Source organism: Scomber scombrus, chromosome 20, assembly GCF_963691925.1.
Source record: "Scomber scombrus chromosome 20, fScoSco1.1, whole genome shotgun sequence".
Taxonomy (NCBI): domain Eukaryota; kingdom Metazoa; phylum Chordata; class Actinopteri; order Scombriformes; family Scombridae; genus Scomber; species Scomber scombrus.
In genome coordinates this window covers 11,745,235-11,764,797 of record NC_084989.1, presented here as the reverse complement: position 1 = coordinate 11,764,797, position 19,563 = coordinate 11,745,235, and the positions used below count along the sequence as shown (strand labels likewise).

Sequence of the window (19,563 nt, the reverse complement as noted above, 5' to 3'; positions counted from 1 at the left end):
AAGTTTGGATGTATGCGTCTTTATTAGGCTGCTCCTCTGGGACTGACGTTTGTGTTGTCTCGCAAAGGTCATTTCAGGATTACAGCTGTCTGTGGCCTGTGATATGTGGCCCATCTTTGCCTCATCTATTGATCTGTGTCCTGTTTGCTACCTGCATGCACTGTGAGCTTTAAAATGTAGTCTTGCTTCTTGTTTGACTTGGCAGCCACGGACACTATTCATTGTTTGCGCACATTTTGGTCTCGGACCTCGTCCTTTCCCCCTTTGCTAAAGACCCCGCTGTTGCGTCACGGACCCAGTCAGGCTTAATTGAACCCATATTGAGAACGAGTATAAATCCAACCCCCTTCACTCAGTCCATGCACCGGCATGCTCGTCCTGCAGTGGAGTTTGGTCGAAGGGAGTGAGGAAAGGAGAGCTGCAAGTTAATTGGTAACTTCTGAAAGACTTTCAACAGGCACAAGTTATAACAGACAGCAGAATGGCTGGACTCAAGGTAAGACAGCATTTATTTATTCAAAACTATTGTTTATAGTAGAAATGTTTATTCTCTCATGCTTATACACCACAGTTCAGAGTTTCAGAGACACATTGTAGACACATAACCTGCAAACAGGCTGTAATTCGGTGTTATTTAGTAAATAAAGGAAATGTGCACCTCAGTTATTGATGTGTAGGCTGGAGATAATACTGCAACAGAAATATACAAAGCGTCGATACATCATATCTATAACAGAAGAAGACGGACTAACTGAAGGGCGGTGTTGCTTCCGACCAATCAGAGTGCTGCATTTTGCAGCTGCCCAGATGTGGTCTGAAGCGCATAACAATAATATTCAAGTGGAAAAGCTTCATTTCAATAAAAAAAAAGGAAAAACCTTTTTACATTAATGGTTGCAATGTCAGTTAAAAGTTAGTTATAATCTGTCCAGTATTCTCCCTGTTTGCAGGTCATTTTTCCCGGTTTGTTATCATGAATATTAATTCATAGAACACTTACGTCTGTTGTCAAAATAATTGGGAACAAGTGGAATTGGTCTCACTCCTTTATTTTGAGTGAAAACGTTTTCATTCAAGTAATTTTAAGTATGAATGTGACTGAATGACTTGTTATGACGCGTGATACACATAACTTAAAAGGTGCCCAAGTGTTGGATTTTGTGTTTCTGCTCGCCCTGCTCTTCTTACATAGAATAAACTTGCTGTATAAATGGATTAAAATCCTAATTTACATAACAGTCTTTCATGAGGGACACACTGGAGCCTCCAAAACGTTTAGGCACGCACTTCGGGCACATGAACGCGCACATATGGAAACCATCCATGTCTGTGTGTGCGTTTTCTGCAGACTAACAATGACTCAGCAAGACTTTTGCTTTACATTGTGCCAAGTTTCTGTGACAGGAGTCATGAGTGCAGTTACCCAGTGCTCTCCAGTGAAGTAAGATAGTGGAGTATTATTCCTATCATAATTTATATATATTTAACAAAAAGTCCTTAGGAGGTTAGTGTAATTAGTCTGCTTCTGTAACACAATAACACCAAATAATGTGTGACTGCAAGGGGGGAAATTTGCAGCAATTTGTTGTATCATAAATCTATTGTGAATCAATACGACAACAATTAACAAAAAGACAAGCCTTGATGATAAGCCTTCAAATTTAATTATAACCAGCAAGAACACACTTTTCCTGCATTACAATGAAGCCACATAGTGTTTACCTGTGTTTTTTTATTTAATTGTCACTTTAACTTGCCTTAACTTGAGTGTCTCTTGCAGTATATGAGTGGTTTTGGGAATGAGTTCTCTTCTGAAGACCCCCGCTGTCCTGGATCCTTACCTGAAGGACAGGTAGTACACTCAAAAAAAACATTTTAGGGATATTTTGGCCTTCATTCATTCAACCATTTACTCATTCATTTTGCTAAATTTGGGGCTTAAGTGAATGGCATGACTACATAATTTTACACAATGGGAGTTAGGAAGTATTGTATTGTGATGTCTGAACAGAGTGCATTATGTATTTACAGAGCAATCCTCAATTGTGTCCATATGGTCTGTATGCTGAGCAGCTCTCTGGCTCTGCCTTCACCTGCCCACGGCCAGCCAATAAGAGGAGGTGTCCATCTCTTTCTCACACTTTATTCATCCCCTTGTACGATAAATGGATATTAGATGTCATGAATAACTAGACACTGATTGGTTTTCTTGTCTCCAGCTGGTTTTACCGCATACTGCCGTCTGTCAAACATAAGCCTTATACTGCAATGCCCTGTGGGAACCTCACAGAGAACTGGAACGAAGTGGAGCCTGATCCTAACCAGGTATATAAATGCTCAACTTGAGGAGAAGCTGTTCATTTTCTTTTTATATCAACTAGTGAAATTTGTTAAAGCCCCTAAAATCTTCTTACTTCTCCTGGTGTAGGATATAATCAATAATGTCTGTACTTACTACTACATACCACAAAAAATACAGTTATAGTTATCACCACTGCATCCTATCGTGAAAGACCATACCTACAGAAAATATTGAAATAGAGCAATTACAGTTGGTAAAATGAAATAGAAATAATAATCTTAGTTCTTTTTAACATCTTTACTGCAGAGCAAATTGGTGGCATGTCTTAAATAACCTCTTGAGTCATTTTTTAAAAACCTGTTGTTATATATGCTTGAGATATAAAGCATCACAGCTGTTCCAGTGACAGGCTCTATACTTTACTGTTTTTTCTTTGTTTGGGGTGGAATAATGTGACTCATCTTCACCAACTTTGTTTAAAAATTTCATTTATTTCCAGGAATAAAATTAAAAATAAACTTGCATCTTTACCTGCTCTTACTGAACAGCAAGTGATATACACAGCTAAATAAGCATCAATGTTAAACTTCAGAGAAAAAAACCCCAAACAGAATTAGTTATTATATTTAAAGGAAGATTTTTTAAAAAGTGATTACGTTTCTTGAATACACTTTGAAGCTAATACAAGCTACAGCTAGTAGCAGGAAACAGTTTAACACATTAAAAACATAAAACCAGGTGATGTTTTTACATTTTTTTAACAAACTACAAACTTACTTTCAGTCAGAGCTACACTAGCTATTTCCTTTTGTTTCCAAGTAGGCCTATCTACACGAGAACCTTAGTTGTGTGGGTTCAAGCATGAGGAGTGTGATGGTTAGAGATAGAGGTTGGGGGTTATGGTGACAGCATCAGGGGGTGTGTGTCGTGTTGGTCTGCAAGACCACAGATACACTCTCCTCCATGTTTCCAGTCTTTGTTCTAAGAAATAACCAAAAAATGTCTAACTTTAGCAGGAAATCGTGTGTTCATGTAGGATAACATTGCACAAGAAGCTAATTGATTAACTGTGTTTTTTAGTCTTTCTCTCCCTTAAAACTATTGAGATGAATTCTTTTAAAATGCTCTGCATTTACTGAACAATAAGATTCTGACGCTGAGGTTTCTCTCACAGCTGCGATGGCTGCCATTCACCATTCCCAAAGCTACAGTAAAGAAAGTGGACTTTGTGGCTGTAAGTTTACCTCTTCAAAAAATCATATGACGTTATTATTAAGGTACTCGGTTCATTGATTGGGATTCTGTCTGTCTGGATCTTGCAGGGTCTGCATACCGTCTGTGGTGCTGGGGATACCAAATCTCGGAGCGGCATTGCCATCCACATGTACACTTGCAACACCTCCATGGTTGACAGGTGAGTATGTATTTGTGTGCAAATGCGTCCCATCATGTAACAAATAGATTTTCATATATCAAGCAGCTATAAAATCCCTTGTTAGGCTTTGACAATCATTTTCAAGCTCTTTCTTTTTTTTTCCCTGTTCAAGGTGCTTCAACAACTCAGATGGAGACTTTCTGATTGGTGAGGAAACGGGCTGTTGATGTTTTTCACTGTCATCTATCACAGGAACAATGATAGCTCAATCCTCGGTCCTTCTTTCCCCTCAAATTTATTTTCCCCTGTTTATCTTTTTTTGTCTGTTTCTCTTTCTAGTACCCCAGCAGGGTGAGATCTTGATCACCACAGAGTTTGGGAAGATGATGGTAGAGCCGAACGAGATCTGTGTCATCCAGGTGAGCTCAATGTTTTTCATCTCTGCGGTTTCCTCAGAAATCTACTATTGTGTCTGCAGCCCACCCACACTTACCATATTTAGAAATGCATCTTCTGGTTCTTTTCAAAAGTGACCTTTAGAAATACAGTGGAAAAAGGTTTTAGCTACAGGATATGCGACTGTAACTGTGTTTTTCCAAAAACATTAGTCCATGAACCCACAACTTCCCTCAGCATCGGTACAACCCACATTTCATACTTAACAGCTCTAAATTTCTTCTCACCACCACTTGTCATGTCTTCTCTCCAGCAAGGGATGCGATTCAGTGTGGACGTATTTGGAGAAAGCAGAGGCTATATACTGGAGGTGTATGGAGCACATTTTGAAATCCCTGACCTGGGACCCATAGGTGTGTGTTTGCATGATGTTTGTGAGTATAGATATGTGAACTGTATGTGTATATCCTTCCTTGAAATCAGCACACCAATACTGCAGCTACACACTGTTTCTGACGACTTCGTTTCAAGACAATTTTCTCCCCAACTCTCAGATTTTTAGACATCATGGCTCAATCTCTAGGTCAACTTTTGGATAGATAGCCATCATAACCACATATTTATGGTTCCCAATTTGTGAATCTTAAGGACTTTGGAGACCTTTAATTTAGCACATTATATTTCTAAGTACTTCGTTGTCCAAAAACCTGCAAAAAACGTACCAGATTCCCATTTGGCTCCGCTGTACGTTGTGTTTAGAGCTAATTGTTAAGATTTTGATATTTTTATGTGTGTGTGCATGTTTATGACTATGTGTGTATGTTTTGCAGGAGCCAATGGTCTGGCCAACCCTAGAGATTTCCTATGTCCAGTTGCATGTTATGAGGACCGCAAAGTGGCCACAGGTTACACTGTCATCAACAAGTACCAAGGAAAGCTCTTTGCCAGCCAACAGGTGTTTTTTTTAATGACATTTCAATTTGTGTGTGTTCTTGCACTCACACACGTACACAGACACTGTATATGGCATATTTGCCCTATTACCCTATTTAGGTTTATGTTTGCTTCAGTAAACGCCATCGAACCGCGACAATGACTAACAGGAAACGGCCCAAATGAGGCATGTGATCCATTAGCTGCTCCTGCCGATTGAATTGCCATCCCTGATGATTTAATATCGAAGCGTTATCTGTTCCATTCAGCAGGTTTCCGCCTCGACTCCCTTATGAGTCTTAATCACTCATAATTAGTTAAGGCATTCTGGAGTTACAGACAGCGTACCTGCGAAGCTTTGCTTTGAAAAAACCTTTCCCAAGTTAAGCATTAATTTCAGCATATTTCACTCAGAGAATGATCCTCCCCCTCCTGAAATGTCCTGTTGGGCACATAATTGGATCGACACATAATGTCTGACAGGAGGTTTTTTTCTGAGACAGGGAGGAGGGAGGAAGAGAGGTTTGTCAGGGGCGGGGGTTGGGGGGGTTGTAACCGTGGAAACCATGTCAGACCACACTATTATTATTCATTGTAGGAAGTACACAAGGGCAAGATACTGTCTTTTTTGAAGCAAAACAAACATTTTCCATCTCTCTCGCTGCCTGTTATGCATTGGAGGTCAGAGGTGGAGGCTGCTGGTTGCACCTGACACTCTTTTCCCAGTGTCCACCTTTCCCCGAACCTGGAGGCCGAGGCTACGGGGGTAAGAAAATAAGGTGGGGGCCTCATCTCAGGGAAGATGCTGCTGCTCCCGTCTGGTCCTGCTGTTTTGTTCCCCCGCAGAGTGCTGAAATTGCTCAAATTAACTTATTATTTGCTTGACTGGGCCAATATGTTTGTGTTTTGTGTGCATGTGTGTGCAAGTGCTTGCTCTCTTCCATTTTTCCCTTCATTTTAATCGAATGTAGTGTAGTGGAGTTACCACAGATGAATGTCCAAGTGATTACCTGTGCTGAGTTCCCCAAAGGCCTTTTTTGGCAACTACTGTATATTGTGTGTGTGTGTGTGTGTGTGTGTGTGTTTGTGTGTGTGTGTGTGTGCCTGTGTGTGTGTGTGTGTGTGCACGCATCGTTAAGGGTTTTTAGCGTATATTAGTTATATAATGTGCATGAATTCATTTTTGCACATTCCTGTGTATGTAAATGTATGTCTAAGAGTTTAATGTTGGTGTGTATTAGCTTCTCAGAGTGTGGAAGTGTATGTGAACATGTGTGTAAGGAGCACAGAGGTCACTCAGAAGGCAGCTTGAGTTGTAATGAACTATATTGATTTTAGAGCTGCTGTTGAATGTCTTTTTCGCAGTGACATTATCAGAAAAGAGAAACTATATAAAATTGCTGTGGTTTTAACAATCAAGATAAAGAAATATCTCTGCACCCACTGTTACTGCTGCCCCTCCTACCACCCCCCCATAACTGCGCTGCCGTGAGCGTCAAAATGCTCAAAGTTTGGGAAAGTTTGATTGTGAAGCCAATTACCCCATAATACCTGGAGCCTCGTATCACAAAGAACAGGGGGAATGAAAGAGAAGAAAGAATGAAAGAAGCACACCCTCTTTCACAATCAACCCTTTTCATTATGACCAATTTTTTTTTCTTTATGTCAAGCAGTACTCTCTCTGGGAATTTAAGATTACAAAGACATTATTCATTGTTCCTTTTTCCCTGTGAAAAGCTCAATTTAAAGTCTTTTGTGTTTGTTGCTTCGGTAGACTCGTCTTATTTGTTTTGTTCTGTGTGTGCTCTGCACGTAGGATTTCTCGCCATTCAATGTGGTCGCCTGGTACGGAAACTACACACCTTACAAATACAACCTGAAGAACTTCATGGTTATCAACTGTGTGGCCTTCGACCATGCGGTGAGAGTCATGTGTTGTCATGTGTTTTTCTTCTTGTTCTTAACAGTTGGATGTTTGAGCTTCACTGTGCAGAATGATGCAGAGTTTGACACTAGAGAGCTGTTTTCACATTATTCGGTTGAAAGTGGAAAATTTCTCTGTGCGCATTGACAATGCAATTTTAAAGGGCAGACTTACAAACATGATTTTTGACATCACAAATAGTGTGGAGGCCATTCCTGGTCCAGTATGCAACTTAGACAAGTGGGATGTGGAAACTTGAAGCCTCCAGTACACAATCACTGAGAATGGACTTTACAGTGAAGTAGGAGCTATCTTGAGTCTATCAGTAAAGATTTTTAAATTTAAAATATTTGCATATTTTTTGAATAAGGGAAAAGCAGTAAATTACTTTTTAAGGATTTTTAAAATTAAGATTTAACATTTTTGTGGACAAAACATGTGAGACAAAATGAATTACTTCAAGCAGAAAATGATTATGTCCTAAAACATATTTGGACACAGATGCACTCACTGTACTTCTTATTATACATTCAGCATATTTATTGATGCAGTAATTTCTTTTTTACATCTGCCATATTGTCCTGCTTATGATCTTCTACAGGATCCATCTATCTTTACTGTGCTGACTGCCAAATCCACACGACCAGGTGTAGCCATTGCTGACTTTGTCATCTTCCCCCCCAGGTGGGGTGTGGCTGACCACACCTTCCGTCCACCGTATTATCACCGTAAGACCACAATAACACACACGTTTTTAATGTTGTTTTTTTGAAGAGACAAGTTGAAGGCAAGGCCAAAACCGGTTTTGGAAGTTTTAAAGACATAGAATTACCATATCTATGTCATTTTCATCTGAATTTGAATTGAAATGGAAAAGTTCAAAAGAAAGAAACAAGCCAGCCACAAGCTGACATGTCCATTTATCCAGTCAGTGTCAAGACAGTATGTGATAACAATCCAATCCTGCTGTACCTTTTGTCTGTTCTCACCACAGACCTGTAAGGCCACCTAGTGGAAGTCAGTGTCAGGCATCATTCTTCAGCTTGCCATTTAAGCCAACTATACCATTTCAGTGCTGTGTAACAGCTCCTCCTGCTGGTGTTTCTAGGTAACTGTATGAGTGAATTCATGGGTCTGATCAAAGGCCACTATGAGGCCAAAGAGGAGGGTTTCCAGCCAGGCGGGGCCAGCCTCCACAGCATAATGACCCCACATGGCCCGGATGCTGATTGCTTCGAGAAGAACAGCACTACTGAGCTCAAACCTGAGAGGGTGGCTGAGGGAACCATGGTAAAAAAGAAATTATGTACATACACCTTCAAGGTCAACAAGAGAAGCACGAATAACAGGCCCCAAGAGATTTATATTTATATTTCACGGTATAAGCGTTGAGTAATTATTGTGTCTTTTCCTTCCAGGCGTTCATGTTTGAGTCATCTTTCAGTATGGCTGTGACCAAGTGGGGTCTGGAGACATGTCAGAGGCTTGACAAAAGCTACTACCTGTGCTGGGAATCTCTCCGCAGCCACTTTAATCCCAACTGGAAGCCCAGCAAACAATAGAAAAAACAAATGACTCAGATGAAAGTGGGTAACAAGTAAAGTTAAAGACAAAAATACATAGTACATGTAACCACAAACACAGTATATCTGGTCTCTTTGTGAAATTATATTAGGTCATTTTATGCAGATCACTGAGATTGGAGTTTCACTATAATATTAAAACTAAAAATCACATCTAGGCTACACAAACAATGACACGAAACTGTAAAGGTCCGTCATGCAGAACATGCTCTTTGCGGGTTTCTCCTTCTTTACTTTAGTTTAAAGATTAAACGCATCATATAACGGACACTTCTGGAAATTTTCTGGAAAACTGAATCTTTAAAGTTTTTAGAGCAGACATAAAACATTCTTCCTCTTACAAATGAAAAAGGAAATTCATGAGCACAAGTTCACTCTTCAGTGCACCCTTAAGCTTTGCCATTACAGCTGTCTTGGTCTGGTATGACGAGCAGGCTTGTGGCAACTAATGTTAGCAATAATTAAATATATTCCTGTATCACCAAGTCATTTCATTGACTTGAATACTTTTCTTGATTTACCATCATCCCAAACCTTTTCATTGAGGCTGCTTAGTTAAAGTCATATTTTAAAAGGTGACATCATCATGCACTTTCTGGTGTGAACATAATTTAACCAATAAAGCTATCATAATTTTGAGTAAATAATCCTGTGTCTCCTATTAAATAAAAAGCATTTATTTTGTTTAGTGATATTCCACTGGTGGATATCACTAAACGTGATTTTCGCTGGTGATGTTAAATGTTAACCCTCTCCAGATGGCTCCAAATTAAGCCTGCTTGTGTTTGTGTGTCTCTAAATTTTACACGTATTTACAATATTGTGCATTTTCCCCCAACGTTCACTCAGAAATCAAAACCAAATGGTATGTTTTTGACAATATAATTTTATTTGGCTAATAATTACAAGCACTGACATCACTAGAACACAGAGGAGGTCTTTACATATTGGAGCTCATGATGACAAATTGAACTTGCGCTCGAGGGTTCCAGCTTTAATCTGCTCCTCCTTCCTATCCTGTAAAACGACAAACAGATGATGGGTTAGTACAGTTTCCATGGCAACAAAGTCATATCACCCTCACCCTCTTCACCTTCTGGACATTTTCTTAACGGCATGTTTTATGTGAGCGTTTTATGATTTTCAAGCAGTTTTTTTCCCTTCCAGCGGGGAGAGAGAGGAACATGATAGCCCAGCAGTGTGACAATTGTACCAAATTCTCACTAGAATTTCTATTGTCGGGGATTTAAAGGGTGAATCTCCATGACAATGGGGGAGAAAATGAAAGCAGGCAGCATTTCAAATGATGCCTTCATTTCTAATGTGAATGGAACTGTGATAAAAAAGAAATCCAGATCAACTATGCAACTACGAGCATAAAGAGTCCAATCCTCAACTAAATTGCTTTCATAGGGTACCATTCATGACCAAGTATCATTTTAGCCAAAAGATAGCATCCTCAATGTATCAAGATTTGCTAATAAAAACTGATATTAATATTTTAACTTGGTGAAATGACCTCATGTTCTCATGCTTGATTGCTCACTGCATTATGTCAACTAAAATCACTGACACACTGACCACCGGTTTGGCACAGCAGACAGTTGTAATGTAAAGAAGAAGTGTTATAAAGCTCATACAGCTGCAGCACATCGGAGGTCCTACTGGCAAAGGACTTCAACCTGCAAAGCATGTGGGCACAGATTCTTGTCTTTTTTCTCTTTTCGTTCATCCTGCTCTGATTCTCATCTATCACTTGCTCTTTTACACAGCCTGAGGAAAGTCAGAGGTGCTGAAACATGGAACATATTAATGAATTAATTATCTTAACACAGTCATCTGAATGATAACTATTTCAAGTGTTCCCACGCTTGATGTATTTCATGTTCAGGGTACAGGCAGGCCATGTGTCATTGTCCTGTAGTATTGAAACATGCATACTAGTATTCTTCTGCATTTCTACACTCACTTAACCTGCAGTCTCTCAGGACATGTCATTCATTAAACAACTCATGGTGTATTAAGCAAAGTAGAAGAGTAGTACAGTTTTTCTCATACCCTGTCTGTCTTGAAGACGTAGTACAGGACGAAGAGAGGCACAACTCCAAACATTGCACCAATCAGAGAGGTCTTGTATGTGGGCTTGAAGTACGTGTAGGGGTTGGTGCGTGCAAACACCCAGCGTGTCAGGGCAGGGTCTTCCTGTAAAGACACATGCATGCATTTAATTTTCAATTATATCTTATTAGCATAAGCTGAATATTTGCCCCCATGGAAAAAAGATAAGAGTGAAACAACATCATTCACAACAGTTTGGATCGATTGGTGTTGACCTAAATTGATTGGACAGAAGGAAATTATACAAGGAAAAACTTGAGCGACAGATGAAGGCCTTTTAAAAAAAATACAATTCTAAAGAATTGTTTTGACTTCAGGGTCACTGTATTGCACTTACTGGCTAACTGTTGCAGCTTACTGGGAAACCATAATAAAAATGGAGCCATTGTTAATAGTATTAGTAACCCCTGTGCTTTTCCTTCTATGGCAAGTCAAAAACCTACTGTGAGAAAGGCCTATGGACAATAATACATGACATACATGACATTAGAAGAATTACAACCCAGAGAAACTAAATAATAATGAGTACAAATATTAAGTGAAAGAGTTTCAGGCTTAAGTTAAATGCATATTGGTGCTTCATGCTAAATATTTTCACATGTAAATGACAACTAACAGACTGCTGGCAGCTGATTCATTTCATCTTGACTAATTGAAGCAGCTGGGATGTATCAGTCTGGACTTGGATCAGTTTATTTGCATGTTTAAGACATCTATATATACACACCAATATCATCACTACCATTTCAAATGTGTTATTTTGCTAAAATGTAGCACTATGTGATGCGTTCACTTGTGTGGCTAGTGGATGGTAACCATAAAAAGGGAAATATCATTGACAGTACATACTGTGGCTGAGTTTCAACTTGCTTACAGGGACTGGTTAAAGAAACAACCACAAACTGAGCGTATAGCTTATTGCCTTCACATTAAATTTGATGAAGTTGTGATAACCTATTTTTAAAGCCTGAATGCGTTTTGAAACATTGTGTTAGTTGAATTATAAAAACCTTCTTCTCGTGTTGGTAAGCTAAAGTTAAGCTAACGTTTGTCCAAAATACAACCGTCCTGTTATCATACCACATACTACACATAACCTGAATGCACATAGATATGGATAACACCCTATATTAATACTATTCTTTCCTAAACCTGGGCTGCTGTGACTTCTATGTGCAGTAACATGCTAGTTAGCATCCCAGCAAGTAGCTTGAGCCATTTTAAAAGGTGACATTGCTGCCTCGCACTTACAATGAGCTCTTTTCTGTGAGGGTTATTGAGTTGCATCTGGTACTGCCTCTTCAGATTGGCTCGTATTGCAGCCCTGTCCTCTTCGGCCCGTCGTACATCCGGAGAAAGGTTGAAATACTCATTTGGATCTAGTGTTTTTGGCCGGGTAGCCAAGGGCGCCTCTCGGTAGTCCGCCATGATTGTTTGATGACGGATGGAGGAGCTCGGAGGCAACACGTGAATTCGTGAAGTCTCGCGTTGAATGCTCTACTCGTCGTCACCATAGCAACCAAAAGCTTTCTCTTGTCGTCAGATCAATCAAACTCAACTATGAGCGCTGCTAAGAAAAATCAAGAACAAGCGGACGGAGCTGACAGCATTGATGACTTCCAGTATGAAGAACTGTCTGTAGACGACGACTGGAGTTTGACAGAGGGGGAGGAGGACTTGGAGGCGACGGTGAAAGCCATCCAGACCCGGGCAGAAGCCAGTACAGGCTCCGGTAGTGAACGATCTGAAGCCGTGGACGTCTTTTTACGCAACTTTCTCAGCCAAATGGGAATGAAAGAGACGCTGGACTGTTTTCAAACGGAGTGGACGGAGATGAAGCAGAAAGCACAGCTGGATACAGAGCGGGTGGGTGTGGTACCGGACTGGTACATCCAAAACCAGCGTCTGGACAGCGAGCTGAGAAACGCGCAGCGGGAGATGGAGCAATACAGGCTGGCAGCTTCCGCCGCAGCTGAGACACTGGTGAAGGCCCAGAGAGCCAGAGACTTCCATCGGATGCAGCATAAACGTGTAGTCCAGGAGAAAAACGTGCTCATCGAACAGATAAAGAAGACCAGGGATCAGTGCAGCAGCTATGAACCTGCAATAAAGCGGATGAATGAAAAACACCAAGCCCTTTTGAGGCAGACCATGCGGGTGACTTTGGAGAGGGACAAGGTGTTGGGGCAAGCATCTCAACACAGCACTGTTCCTCCTCCACATGAGCCCTCCTCTAAAGACAAGGAGCTGAAAGGAGATATACAACCTATCTAGTGACCAAGCCAAGTCTTCATACATCTGCAAACCCCCAAAGGAGTCAGACTAGAGAGCAGCCAGTGAAAGCAGATTTTCCTTGAAATAAATATTAGGCCTCATGTAGCGTAACTCTCCTAATGTATGCTGTTTTTCCTCACGGCACAACACCGTTTTGAGAAATCAACACTACATTTTGTATGACTCTCTGGTTTTAATGTACCACAAACATGGCACAAGCCAAAATGCTGCCAAATGCTGGTAAAATATAAGTGGCTGGTAGATTTACTTGATTCACCAGCAAAAATAATGGTAATCTGTTGAGTTACCAGTGAAATTTGAACATTCATGAACCATTTGGCCACTGGACACGAAAGTTAATTTTGACCACAGTTCAGAAGGAAATGTTGTATTCTACACTCCACCATTTACAGGCATAATACATGTGTGTAAATAAGACTTTACCCCCAAAGTTACACAATAATATAAAAATATGTGTACATAGTTTATATTATGTCTCATACCAATTGGAATACACATGACATAACTTTTATTTGTATTATTTTGCCTGAATGTTGAAGGTAACAACGTGTTTAATTTAGTATTTATTAGTTTTATTAGAAGACTCATACCTATCATTGTCTGCTAGTCAAAGGCAAACTGTTATTCTTCTAGCAACACACACACACACACACACACACACTGATTTCAAGAGCATATTGTTACATTACATCCACATTTTTCATATAATACAAGATATTATATCACATAAGTCCCTAAGGTGTCTTCTTATATTGGAAATATACTACTTCGCTCACCTTGTCCCACACCATAAAGCGCCAGACGTGGGCTTGTTCCTCAGACTCAATTACAAAGTGGTTGTTTTTTTTACCAGAGAAGGATGTAAGAAATTTGCTTGTAAGGTTTGCTGTCATCATTTCGAGTTTCTTGCAAATGCCTATTTTTCACATGTTCACACCTTTGCTCTCAAATGTGTGATGATGAAATGTATGCTGATTGTTTCGGCAAGTACGATTAAGTGGGTTGTTGTGGCAACTTGAAACTTCACTGTTCAGGTGTGAGAGACCTCCAGAGGGAACAGTCCCAGAGTCTGATGCTGCTTGATGTAGAATAGGCAGATTTATATCCGGTATCATTAAAATAAAAGTAAGTCATATGCATGCACCTTTGAGTGTTTGCTTTTTTCTAATCTACATTCCAATGAAAATGGGGAAAAAAGTGTATTTATTTATGTTTCAGTCTGTCATAGCTGGTGGTTGAAGTTGAGATATGTTGCTTTCCACGATAAAACCACATGAGGGCAATCTCTTGCAACATTGGGTCACTACTGAGTGAAGCTTCAAGCCAGCACAGAGAGTGGGGATTAGTAACAGCAGGAGAGAGGAATCTGCTACACTGCACTCAAAGATAAAACCAGTCAAGTACCAGTGCAATTCCAGCTCATAAGAGAACTAATTTTCCCATTGACAACCACAGAACTGGCACTGCTTGTCAGGGGATGGTCTGGAGTCTAAATAAGCTGCTATTTTTTAGAATAGGCAGTGGAATGCAGGTTTCCTCCCTTCACGCAGGGCTATTTTAGCTTGTACAAGAGTTGATCTGGTTTTTTGTACTTTTTATTCCACTATGGTTATGGAATTTAGGTAAAGCTGACTGTCATTTACAGTATATTTATATGCCCAAGGCTCCACCGCAGTCCAGGGTCTGACTCGTCTTCAGTCTGCCTTAAATGCTTTCCAATTATCACTCTTTGATCACAGACTAGTTTTAAATGTGGAAAACACCACGTACACAGTGTTCTCCACCTCCACCAGTGACTCTAACGATCCTGCCATTAAAACTTTAAACGGCACCTTTATTACTTTTGCTCAGTCATACAAATACTTGTGAATTTGGCTCGTCAGCAGGCTATCATTAAAGATTCATATTCAACAACTCAGAAATAAAAAGTCAAATTAGGCTGCATAAAATGAAAGGTTTTCTGTCTTCTTCCGACTGTAAAACTGTGCAGTCAACCTGCATGTCTGTGCTTGACTCTGGAGATATTCAGTATTGTCATGCTGCCCCATCATCACCTCAGCAGTTAAACCCTGTGTATTATAATGTATTACACATTACCACTGATGACAAAGTTCAAACTCACCATTGTTCTCTATATCACAAGGTTGGTTAGACTTCCTTACCAACAGGAAGAAATAGTCATATCATGTTATTCATCTGTAAAGCTCTGCTGTTTCTCTCATTATCTACTAACTTCTTAACCTCAGATATCCCTCATGTTCGCGCTAATGTTGGCAGAACTGGTTTCAGGCGCCTTTTTAAATGGAATGAGCTGCAAACTGCCCTCAAACTCGAGTCTTATATTTCTCTTGGAGATTTTAAAGCTGACGTTTTTATGATTGTCATTGTTTTCATTCATTCCTGGTTTATTCTGTGGCTGTGTTGTTTCTGTTGGCTGGTTGTCTTATGAATATTTCTTATTTTGGGTCTTTCTTGGAAAAAAAGATCTCAATCTCAATCTCAATGAGATTACCAGATTAAATTAAAAAAAATGCCCTCTTCACCTATATTTTAGTGGCATGCCATTTGGATTATGTAAAAACTTCTCTTTCTCTCTATCTGCACTTCCTGTTAGAGTGGTACAGAGATGCTGAGAGCGCTCTTTGATCCGGAGAGCGGATTTATTGTCCACTCAGGACCTCTAAAGTACCACCTGCTCTTTCGAAAAAACATCCATTTACGACTTCAAAAATTCAATGTGAGATCACACTCCTGGGCCAACAAGCCTCCCCTCTCTCTCCATAATGTTCAGAACAAAATTTGACCTCAAATTAAATATTAATATGTTTCTGCTCTGCTCATGGACTTGGATGTGAACTTTTGGGAAGTTTCCAAGTTGTGGGCACAATAACCACAAATGTCTTCTTTATTTCCTCCTGAGTCAGCTCCTGCTTCTACAGCCCTTTATGCATATCCCTTCACAGAACATTTGCTATTTCTTTATCGTAGATCAGTGATGCTGACATTTATTTTGACGCACTGACTGTGCAAAGCCTTTGCCAGATAACAGAGATGCGAAACAGATATGAAGGATGTTAACGCCTGAGAGATACTGAAGGAATGAAAAGGCAGAGATGATTTCTATCAGCACTACCTTGCGAGTCTTAATCATTCCCCATAATCAGGAGTCGTTTTTTTGTTGTTGCTGTTTTGGTCTTCTAAAATGACTTCTACATGTAAATCTGACTTGGAAAGTGAAAGTGAAGTTTCTTTTTCGACCACAAGACTTAGAGACAATGACCTAATCTGTTATTCTGCTTTCTTAATCATAATATTTCCTGGCTCAGAGACTCCATAACTCTGTTGCCCTTGAGGAATGTAACCGAGGAATTTAATGTTCCTTTCCACCCTTGTTTTCATCTGCAGTCCATAATTGTGCCAGTTTAAGGCCCTTGTAATTTTAACAAATGGTTGCAAAGTCAATAAGGTGGTGGCTGGAGACAGGAGGCTTTCTATTTCCAGCCAGCATGTCATACCAACCAAGCCCCCATTAGGTTTTCCAGCCTGCATCCTTCCCATCCTCTAGCGCTTCAGCTCTGAGGAGACGTGGTTGTCTCTCACAACCTTTATAAGAGGTTTTCAACTTTGTGGCTCCATCTTAAATGCCTCAGGCTTATTGGGATTCCTCCCCTGCTTGCCCAACTCCCTGTGCTGCCTTCTCAGCTCTTCTTTTCACTGACAGCCCTGTCCACTTCACAGCCTGCCACGACCTTTGTGTCATACCAAAGAGGAAGGAGAATGAGAGAAAGAAAACTCACGTTCCTGCCTCCGTGCCTGTTTCTCACTATTAAAAATGTGTCCTACATGCAACTGAATTACACCAGCTTTGAATGAAGATTTATTCAGAGATACAGATTCAGAGAGTTACCAGTCATCTTATATGATTTTTTGGCACTTCTTTCTTCGAGATATATTCTTTAGAAATGCTCCTCCCTCAATTCATCATGAATTCTTTCTGCCACCCTATTTTAATCTATCGCTATGAAATTGATTCCCCTGTCTGGAAGTATTCCCCTCTTTATAAATCAGCTGTCTGTGGACCCATATAGTGGGCAGCGGGTCAAACTCAGCAATATTTTCTGCTTTAGTGTACCGAGCGGGGCAAAGATTGGCTCATGGCAGTGACTCAGCAGGCAATCGTCATCTTCAAGGAGGGCTACAAAGATAAATTGCCCAGAAACGGAATTGATAAAACACAACATTTTTCTCTTAGCCCTGCTCATCTCACCACTTGGCCACTATGTGAATTTTCTAAAGTTTTGAGGGCAATATTCCCTCCAAGCCACGAGGCATTTACTGCCTGCAAATTACTGATGTTGAAGGATATGGGCACTCAGGATCAGCATCCAGAATTTTACTGTTGGCACATGAACACCTTATGAAATCTATTTTGGTAAAAAATTACTTTTTTATTGTTTTATTAGATGACCTCATACATCCACAATGGTTTAACTAAACCAACACTGTCCCCCCGTTCAAATTATTGTATGAATGATAATAGTTTTATGTAAATTTGATTTCAGGCAGTGACTTTTGTAAGATATTTTAGTGACAAAACAAAGGGATTGTAGGTGGCAGACTGCCTGTGGATGTGTAGGCCGAGGCTTTGTTTATACAAAAAGCCTAACAGAGCCAGCAAAAGTCAATGAATTCTGCATTGGCCCATAAATCCACCCCTCCCTCCCTGTTGCTATACATGTTGAAAGGTCAGCAGGCTGATGTATCGAGCTGACATCACAACACTGTTAGTGAGGAGTTACACATATTACACATGCATCTCTGCTTCTCTCTCTCTTTCTCTGTGTCTTTTCTTCATTAGGGCCTGTGTGCTGTGACAGGGCCGGGCCACTGTGACAGCCATCGGGGGACGTTTTGACAGGCCAAGTTAGGGAGGCTGTTTGTGGGAGGTGATGTCAGGCCAGAGAGGAGTGACACGAGTGAGGGAAGACAGCCAACGCCCTGTATCTGATCTGATGGGAAGTGGCAGGAGATGAAGAGAAGGAGCCAAATTCAGCCTGAAAGCGCGGTCACAGTCTGAGGTCAGCTTGAAAAGAGAATAGAAGAGAAGAACCATTCCAGGAATACTGAGTAGGGAACACCTTTTCTTGGCTGTCAACCATAAATAAATCTTACTATATTCACTACTTTCAAGGCTTGATGGTGGGAAGTTAAAGCAACATTTCAGTTTAACACAGCCTGTGTCCATTTTTCATAGTTCCCATGATCATTTCTGTTGGGTTGGGGTTGTTTTGCTCTAACCAATCAGTAGTGAATGATGTATCCATTCAGCTGTCAATTTGAGTTACTGCGTGTAGCAGTTAGCTTAAAGTTTTTCACATTAATCAAATAAATGAGTTAATGTCATAGTTGCTAATTCTGTAACTTGAAAGACAACAACTTGGACAGCTGCGTCATCCACAATTGCCCCCATTTTTCTTTCCATGAATGTAGCTAAGATGACATCCAAGTTCTTTATCACACCTACTAAGTTCTGAACAATGAAAAGTTTCTGTAACTAAAATGGCCATCAGTGAGCACAACACCAGACCTAACTTAATCTGGAACCAGGCTAAATTTGGCTAAACTGGAGTTTTTTATGATCACCTGACTGCTAATGTTTCACCCTATCAAACTTCAATGTTGCTGCATCACCATCTTGGTGAGGAGAATGTTGTTATAACAATAAAAAATGATCGCTAAAGCTACAAAAATAAGACCCAAGTTGTAATAAGCTTGAATTATCCTTTAAACAACCGTATCATTCATTTGTGATTAAACAAAATAAAGAACATGGTATAAACAGCTTCAATACTGAATGGTTCTGCAAGATTACAGAGTAGTTCCTGTCTCAGAGTTGAACCCATCATCCTTCAGGATACGTTTCTTCCCTCTGCTAATGTAGAACTTGTTTTTGACTGTCTTCATCCCACATCGCATGTTGTTTGGGATGAGATACTCCTGTCAACAAGAAACTAATACTTACGCAGTGGTTTCCAGTGCCTGAAAAGGATGCTGACTCTAACCCACTAAGTACATGTGAACGTGACCTTCTATGGGAAATTCTGACATATCACTGCGCTTGCACCATTTCCTACCACAATCCTATAGATTGAAGGCTTTTAGATGATTCTGTTAGGAGTGCTTATCGCAAGCTTTGTTCTCAAGGCGATGCCTGAATCCAAAGGAAAGTGGAAACAATGCCACACACCATTACACAACCACAAATGACTGGAGAAAAGCTATAAGGATTCTCTTTGAGTTGACCACACATGGCGACACATGTTCATATTGAAGAGTGAGTCTTTATTTAACATTGACAACACCAGACAAAATGAGTTTATATGGCTGATTTCTCTTTACGAAGTGTTTGTGAGCAGTAATATTGCTATGTAGGATGGATCTGTTTGTGTGTGAGCTGTCTGCGACTGATGCACACACTCGGACACTTTTGCCTTGTTCCATCAGCTCATCAACGGAGGAGTTTCCCAGGATGCATTAGCCCAAGGCTTGAGTCAGTGATACCTTGCTGGCAGCTGTCACAGCACTGTGTGTGTGTGTGTGTGTGTGTGTGTGTGTGTGTGTGTGTGTGTGTGTGTGT

At 40.3% G+C, this 19,563-nt stretch overlaps 3 protein-coding genes across 3 annotated transcripts; 2 read left to right on the top strand and 1 right to left on the bottom strand.

The window, feature by feature from the left end:
* Positions 1-336: 336 nt before the first annotated feature.
* Positions 337-9,160, top strand: hgd (homogentisate 1,2-dioxygenase). Its single transcript, XM_062441958.1, has 14 exons — positions 337-496; positions 1,781-1,852; positions 2,032-2,120; positions 2,220-2,325; positions 3,477-3,536; positions 3,625-3,716; positions 3,850-3,884; positions 4,017-4,096; positions 4,387-4,486; positions 4,904-5,028; positions 6,823-6,927; positions 7,532-7,658; positions 8,039-8,220; positions 8,349-9,160. Exons 1-14 carry the CDS (start codon positions 482-484, stop codon positions 8,490-8,492), a joined length of 1,332 nt encoding a protein of 443 aa, XP_062297942.1. The 5' UTR covers positions 337-481; the 3' UTR covers positions 8,493-9,160.
* Positions 9,161-10,565: 1,405 nt separating this feature from the next.
* On the bottom strand, positions 10,566-12,075 carry ndufb4 (NADH:ubiquinone oxidoreductase subunit B4). The gene is made up of 2 exons (XM_062441959.1): positions 11,883-12,075; positions 10,566-10,715 (listed from the first exon to the last, which is right to left on the bottom strand). The coding sequence occupies exons 1-2, from the start codon at positions 12,057-12,059 to the stop codon at positions 10,566-10,568; spliced, it is 327 nt and encodes a 108-aa protein (XP_062297943.1). The 5' UTR covers positions 12,060-12,075.
* A 116-nt stretch (positions 12,076-12,191) lies between these two features.
* Positions 12,192-12,905, top strand: LOC134002641 (sperm-associated antigen 16 protein-like). Its single transcript, XM_062441982.1, has one exon. It carries the CDS (start codon positions 12,192-12,194, stop codon positions 12,903-12,905), a length of 714 nt encoding a protein of 237 aa, XP_062297966.1.
* The last annotated feature ends 6,658 nt before the right edge of the window (positions 12,906-19,563 follow it).